The sequence below is a fragment of the Berghia stephanieae genome, chromosome 7, assembly GCF_034508935.2.
Source record: "Berghia stephanieae isolate SIO BIC M18660-M18661 chromosome 7, UCSD_Bste_1.3, whole genome shotgun sequence".
Lineage (NCBI taxonomy): Eukaryota > Metazoa > Mollusca > Gastropoda > Nudibranchia > Aeolidiidae > Berghia > Berghia stephanieae.
Window position 1 is genome coordinate 23843484 of NC_088366.1, and position 8058 is coordinate 23851541.

General features: G+C 32.1%; 1 protein-coding gene across 1 annotated transcript in view; it reads right to left on the reverse strand.

Moving 5' to 3' along the window:
* LOC144976497 (plasminogen-like) overlaps positions 1–2969 on the reverse strand; it is a 7681-nt gene extending 4712 nt beyond the window's left edge. Inside the window, exon 1 of the mRNA XM_078920786.1 lies at positions 2954–2969. Coding sequence (XP_078776912.1) covers positions 2954–2969 — 16 coding nt within the window. The remainder of the gene's footprint in view (positions 1–2953) is intronic.
* Between the last annotated feature and the right edge of the window lie 5089 nt (positions 2970–8058).

Here is an 8058-nt window from a genome sequence, read left to right on the forward strand (position 1 = left end):
CCCAAATTTTAAACCCCATCCTCGTTTTTTTACCCCCCTTAAAATCTGCTTTTTAACCCCTTTTAAAAAAAATAGTTGGGCCCACTTTATGATAGTAATTTTTTTTTCTTTTTTTTCCCAAAAAAGACTGGTTACATACACATTTCCAATGTTTTTGGGAAAACCAAAAAATGAAGACTAAACTAAAATTTTTTCTTCCTTTTGCTATTTCGGGGCGGAAAACCCCGCTCAAACCCATCGCTCACAGAGCCTGACACTGCCCAAAAAATAATTTCAAAAGACAATTTTTGGCCTAAAAAAAACAAAAGTGATTTAATTTCAAATAAACCCAAAATGGGATCATTTGCCTTGACAAAACAAACGACAACTCACTAGTGCCTCAAAAAACAAAAAAAAAAAAAAAAAAACCCCAAACAAATTTTTTGTATGGGCTTGGCTAAAAAACTCATAAAAAATCCCCCCCCGGGGAAGGGATAACGCCCAAAACCAAAAAACCCTTTTGAGACCAGAACTTTTAACCCCCGGGTTAATACAGTTCAGTGACTTTTACTCATAAACTGAGGGCAAAAACAATAAAAAAGGGACCTGATGACTCACTTCAAAACTATCAAAAGCCCTTTGGGGTTTTTGGGGGGTTTCAGGCTAAGATAGTATTTTTTGGGGGTTAAAACTCAAAACCCTTTTCCCCATCCGGAAGTATAAGCCCAAAACAAAAAAAACTGTGTTATCCATAAAAGGGTTTATACCCGGGTTAATCCCAATTTTCCAGTAATTACTAAAAACCCGGGGGGTGGCAAAAAAACAAAAAAAAAGGCCTGATGACTCATCTTCGACTACTATAATTAACGAGACTCCCCCTTTTTAAAGGGGGGGGGGGGGGGGGGGGCCCCCCTAAAGGGTCTTTTTTTTTTTTTTTGAAAAAAAAAAATTTTTTCTATGCACATCATTATGTAAAAATTTTTTTAAAAAAGGGATTTTGCATAAATTTTTTTTTTTCGAAAAATTTCCCCCGTTGCGGGGGAAAAAATACTTTTAAAAAAAATAAACAACAAACCTTAAAAAAAAAAAAGGTTTTTTTGTTTTTTCAACCGATTGCCATAATATTTTGGTAAAATAGAAAAAAGGAAAAAAAAAAGAGGCTCTAGAACCCATTTTTTTTTTTTAATTAAAATTTTTAAAAATTTAAGTCAAACAAGAAAAAACGAATGAAAAAAGAGGATCTAAAAACCCCCACCAATAAACTTTACCCATTTTGTTTTTTGGCTGGAAGTAAACATTACCTTTAAATTCGGTACAAATTCACAAACGACACAAAAAACACCACAAAAAAATTTTAAAAAAAATTTCACAATAAAGGTTTTGAACGGGGGCGTTTTTTTTGCCACAAAAAAAGTTTCAAAGGGGCACATCATTGCGTTTAAACGGGTAAAAAAAAAATAAATCAATTCTAATTTTTTTTTTGGGCTACTCACTCGGGGGGGAACTGAAATTTCTAGATCTAGATAATTTAAATATAAGCCCCTATTTCTCATAATTTTTTGGGGGAGCCCTTTCCCCAAAACTACTACTCCCAATATTCTTGTCTAGTAGGGGTTTGGGGGGGGAAAACTTTTTTTTTTTTTTAAAGTTCCCCCCCCCCCAAACCCCCCTTTAGTACTAAAAAAAAGGGGGGAAGGGCCCCCCTCCCAAGTATTTTTAAAATAAATCTACATACTGATCTAACTTTCCCGGGGTAAAAATGAATTAAAAAAGGGTTTTTAATCATGTATTAAAAAAAACCAAAACAAAAAGCTTTTTAAAAATTTTAGGAGGAAGTTTTCGATTGCAATTAACTGCAAACCAAGTATAAGCACTCCACCTAGGGGTGTAAATATGGGTTTTTTTTTTTAAAATTTTAATTTCTGAACCCGGAATATAAAAAAAGAAATAAAAAAAAAAAAAGGGAAAACCCCAATAAAACAAAAAATTTAAGAAAAGTAAGACTCTAATTGCTTTTTTTCCGGGGGGTCTTTCCCTCCCAAAAAAAAAAATTTTAACGGGGTAATTTTTTTTCACTATAGAAAACCAATTTTCAAGATTTTTCCTTTTTTTGAATGCCCCACTTTTTTTCAGTTTTCCAAAAAACCGATTTTTCCAAGGGGGTTAAAAAAATCACGGGGAAAATGTAAAGTAAATTTGAGCCCCACAAAAAATGATGGGGGCGTATTTTCCCTTTTTTTTTTTAAAGATTATTACCGGGTTTAAACCCAAAAAAAAATGAGAGAGAATCGTCCCACTTTTTTCCCAAAATTTTAAACCCCACATAAACATCCCCCCGCCTTTTTAAAAAACAAGACACCCCTCAAAACGACTCCCCCCAATTCCCCCAAATTGAAGACTACACCCATAAACCCCAAAAAAGGATGAACAAATTTTCCTTTTCTTCATTTTAAAACCCACTTAGAAAGCCCCAAAAAAAAATTTGGTTTTTTTCCAAAAAAAAAGTTTTATAAAAAAAAACAACTCTTTAGCATGGGAAAAATTTGGGGCCCTCAAGGGAAAAATTTCACCCCCTTTTGGGGAAAATTTGAAAAGAAAAAGTTTTTTTTAAAAAAAAAATTTGACACCCAAAAAAAAATTTTTTCTGGGGAAAACCCCCCATTTTAAATTTTAAAAAAATTTTTAAAAACTCCCCCATTATGCCAAAAAAAATAGCTTTTTTTGAAATTTAAAAAACCTTTGCTTTTTCCCTTGCACTTTTTTTATGCTCGGGTTTTTTAAAATTTTGTGAAAAGTATTCTTTTTTTGCCTCATCCCAATCCCAAATGGGAGGTGGCCCTGCATCCCCCCAAGTCCCCCAAATTTATTACAGATTTTTTAATACCTTTTAACTCAATTAAAAAGGATGATTTATAAAGGGGTTTTGTCTTTTTTTTTTATTCGATTTTCCTATTCGAAGAAATTTTTTGTTTACCCGCACCCCCGACCATGCGGGCCCTATGTAAACCCCGGGCCCCTTTAAATTGCAACCAGACCATTGGTTTTAAATTTTTCTACTTTTTTCACTTTGGAAACAAAACGATATTTTTGCCCCCCCATTGGCTATTTTCTTGTTGATAAATTATGCGCCCCAACAGGGGTTTTTTAAAGATGGAAAATTTTTGGGTGTCGGGGAGGCTTCCTGTTAAAGGGGGGTTTGTGTAGACTTTTTTAAACCCCAACGCCCTGCAACTGCTTTTGGGGATGCACATAATTCAGATGTCTTTTAAAAATTTCCCACCCCCTTGGGATTCACAAAACCCCATTCCCTTTTTTTTGATGCCTGTCTTTTTTTTAAAAAAATGTTTAAAATGCTTTGGGGGGACCTAAATTTTTTTTTCCCCCGGGGGGGAAAAGGGAAAATTGTTTGGGGTTTTAAATTTTTTTCACTTCACAAGCTGCACGGGAAAAAATTAAAACCTTCCCAAAAACCCCAAAAGGAAAAAATTTTTAATTTGGAAAAATAAAATAAAAATTTCTTTTTCTGCCCAAACTTTAAGCCTTTTTTGCTTCTCCCCTTATTTTTTTTTCGGGGGCCCTTGAATTTCCAAATTTTTCTGGAAGGGAAGCGATTTTAAAATTTTTAAAACGTATATTTAAAATTGTTTTTTTTTTTCAACAAAAATTTTTTTAAAAAAGGGGTTTAAAAAACCCTTTTTCAAAAAAAATTTTTGGGGAAAAAAATTTAAATTTTTTTATTTTGCCAAAATTTTAATATATCATTTTATTGACAAAAACTAACAGCCAATACACAAAAAAAAAAACTATTTTTTTGGTTTTTTTGGGCAACACGCATCCAAGAATTGATATCCGGCGTTTTGGGGCCAAAAAACACAAAAACATACTTACTTAAGACTCTCCAAAACTTTTTAACATTTTTTAAAAGGATACAAAAAGAGGTGGCTGGAAAAAAACCCCCCCAATTTCCCTTTAAATTTTTAAATATCCCTCAGGTCCTTTTGAGAAGAAGGGTTCTATTTCCCAAAAAATGCAAATTTCCCTTACCCTGCCCCCAAAAAAAAGTTTTTCCCCAAAGAAAATTCATTTTTTAAACTTTTTAAAAATTTTCCCCAAACCTTTTAAAACCTAAATTTGGGGACAGAAAAACTATATCTTACGAAAACCCCCTTTTGCCACCCTCAATCCCTTTTCAGATTTTTTGTTTTATATTCTTTTTTTAAAATAAAAAGGGGAAATTACAGAAAAATCAAATGTTCTTTTTGTTCAAAAATTTTTTTGGGCCTCTTGCCCAACCAATTCAAGCAAACCATCACATCATTTTAAAAACCGAAAAAAAGACGGGGGGGGTTTATTATACCAAAGAAATTTTTATAAATTTTATTACACACTAAACCTTTGTTTGAGAAAATTCAACTACACCAAGGGGGACCTTTGAGAGCAGTCAATACACAACAATAATAAAGTAAATAAAAAACCCAAAAGATTGGGCCATTTTTTTTTTACAGTTTTTTAAAAACACCCGGGAAAGTCTTTTTTAAATTTGAGACAATCATGAAAACCCAAATTTTAAAGAAGCTTTTCCCCTATTTTTGTAGAACAATGTTGTACACCACTTAAACTTTTTTCAGACAGACACATTTCAACAACACTTTTTGCTCATTCGTAAAAAACAACTAAACAATCCTTTTAAAAAAACCGAAAAAAATTTGACCAAAAAACATCACCAACAACGGGTTAAAAAAATTTTTCCCCCAATTTTTGCCCTTTGGGGCTGTTTTTTTCCAAGTTACATTTTTTTTTTTTTTTTTTTTTTTTAAAATTATTATTTTACTTCTCTTTTTTTTTTTTTACCTAATCCAATTACAATACTAACCATAAACCCTACAACTAAAAATGTGCATGTTCTTAGTAAAGTAAACTATGTTTTAGTCAAAAAAAAAAATTTTTAAACACCTCAAATTTTTTGCCTAAAGGTTAAAATTTTTTGTGTTGATTTTTTGTTTGTTTTTTTTCTTTTTTGGGTGACTAAATTTTAAATAGTCACATATCCCCCTTTTTTTTTTTGGGCTACAGAATCACCCTCGATCTGATTTTTTTTTTACTTTTTTTTTAATACATCTTTTGGGTAATTTCCACTAACAAAAATTAAAAAGGGAAAAAAAAAAAAACCCTATTTAATACCAAAGAGTTTAACCCTTTTCCTCCTAATTCTAAAAAAATTTTAAAACTACAGCCACTCCCACACACACACACACCACACACACACACACACCACACACCAACGGGGGCCCTCGCCTGGCCCCAAGTTTCTAAATAAAGATTTTCTCAATAATTTTAATTTAAAATATAGTATAGTATAGTATATATAGTAGAAAAGTAGAAAAAAAGTATTATATATATATAGAACACACACACAAAAAAAAAATTTTGGGGGGAATTTTTCCCCTCAAAAATTTTTTTTTTTAAAATCCGGGGTAAAAATAATTCTAACTTTTAACAAAACCCAAACTATCGTTTTCCAACCTCCATTGAATTTTTTAAAATGAAAAAAAAAAAAAAGGGGGGGGGGGCATTTTCGCGCGCTGAGGGGGTAAAATGGTCGCCTCACTACCCCCATAGACAACAAAACAATTAAAAAACATGACTAACACCCCAACCACCCCCAAAAAATGGGGGGAAAACATTTTTTCCCCTTTTTTCTATATAAACGGGGGAAGCAAAAAAATTTTACTCCCCCCTCCTATCCTTCGCTTAAATTTTGCGTTTGATAGTTCACCCTCGTCGACCTGTAAATTTATTTTTTGCCACGAAATCATTAAAAAATTTTTTTGTTTTTACCTGAAGAAAACCTTAAGAAGCCACTTTATATCATTTAGGAGTCTTTTTAAAAATTTTATTTAAAAAAACCCCGGCAGAAAAATTTTTTTCCCATGAACGGGGCCCCGGGTTCAGCGCTTTTTTATAAAGTAACCCTTTTCCCCCCCAACAGAAAAATTTGGCCCCATTTTTTTTTTCTCATCAAAGCCGGGGGTTTGGTTCCCCAAACAAGCACCGATTTTTCCCTTTGGGTAAATTCCTTGGTTCAAATTAACCGAAATTTTTCCCCCCTTAAAAAAATTTTACATAAAAAAATTACTAAAAAAATTTTTTTTTTTTTTTTAAAGGACCTCTATTTGAGACACCATTTGTAAAATTTTAAAATTTTTTTAAAAAAATTGGGGGGGAAATGGGGGTTTTTTTACGAAAATTGCAGTTTTGAGGAAAAACGCATTTAAAATCAAGTAAACGATTTTTGGGGAAAAACCCCCTCTCGCCCTGATTGGATTGTGACCACATGACAAAATTTAAAAAAAAGGATTGGTTTTTTGAAAAAAAGAGAAAGTTTTTTCTTTTTTATTAACCTATTTTTTTGTTTTTTTTTTATTTTTAAAAAAAATCTTTTTGTTATTTTTCAAAAAACACCCCCCTAAAAAAAAATGGTGGGTTTTTAAACCAAAAAAAGGGTCACAAAATACTTTTTTTTGAGTCGAAAAAAAAACTGAAAATAAATTTTCGGAAAAATTTTTTTATGCAGACAAAAGGGCACAAAACAACATCCCACCAAAACAAATTTTTTGCAAACGGGGGAAAAAATTTATCTTTTTTTAATGCGCTTTTTTTCCCTTTTCCCCACTATTTTTAAAATTTTTTTTCTTTTTTTTCATTTGAATATTTTAATCAAATATTATCCGTGTTCTCAAGTGGCCTGTTTCCCTAGTAAACCCCCGTGATACTAAAAATAACGCTTCGGTTTTAAAAGGTCAAAGTTGACAAACGCACAGCAGCCGAAAGGGTTTTTAAAAATTTTTGTTGGTTCAGTAGTATCTTGTGTAAATTTCATAATTTGGGGTAGTAACATTATATCATTCCTACTCAATTTTAATGCTGTAACGGGGGCCCCTTAAATTAAGCATTTTATATGTTCCCCTCTCTCTCTCCCCTCTCTCTCTCTCTCCTCTCTCTCCCCCCTCTCACGCCCTCTCTCTCTCTCTCTCTCCTCTCTCTTTTTCCCCCTTTTCTCATCTTTCCCCTCCTTTCTCTCCTCTCCTTTTCTACCTCCCCCCCTCTCTCCCCTCTCTCTCTTTCCTCTCTCTCTCTCTTTCTCTCTCTCTCTCTCGATCGACCTTCTCCCCTCCTCCCCTCCTCCTCCTCCTCCTCCTCCTCCTCCTCCTTTTTTCTTCTCTCTTCTTCTCTTCTTCTTCTTTTCCCTCTTTTTTCTTTCTTCTTCTTCTTCTTCCCTTCTTCTTCTTCTTCTTCTTTCTTTTTCTTCTTCTCTTCTTCTTCTTCTTCTTCTTCTTCTTTTTAAATTATTATTATATTATTATTATTATTATTTTTATTATTATTATTATTATTTATTATTTTATTATTATTTTTTAAATTTTTTTTCTTTATTCTTTCTTTCTCTTTTTTCTTTCTTTCTTGCTTTAATTTTTTGTGTTTTTTTTTCTTCTATTCCTTTTAATAAGGGAAAACCCCCCTTTATCCTGAAATGAAACCTATAATTTTTTACTTTTTTTTGGTTTTTAATTTATTTATCTATTTTTATTTATTTTTTTGATTGATTTATTTATTTTTGATTTTTGGGTTTCTTTTTTTTTTTTTTTTTTTGGGTATGTTTTTTTTTTTTTTCAAAATTAGAAAAAATAAATTTACAATTTGTTTAATCACACTCTGCCTGGTGACGGAAATTGATTTCACTGGAAAAGGCTCTGTACTCAATTTTCTCCCCAAAACCAAATTTGTGGGATGGATACCTGGCCGGAAACCCACTTTTGTCTAAGCCCGGAAAAAAAAACCCCAAAAAAACATCTAAAATACCTCCCCATCCCTGATATAATTTCTCACCCCTTTTGGGTTAAGTTTGTTGTTGACTTAGGACCCCTTTTTAAAATGGTTTAGTCGTTTAGTTGATATTAATCAAAAAAAATATTCAATTTTTTTTTTTATGGAAATTTTCGATAAGGGGTTTCCCTTTTTGAAAAAAAGGAAGATCGATGAAGGGCCCTCATGTAATACTTGTCTTACATGATACACCTC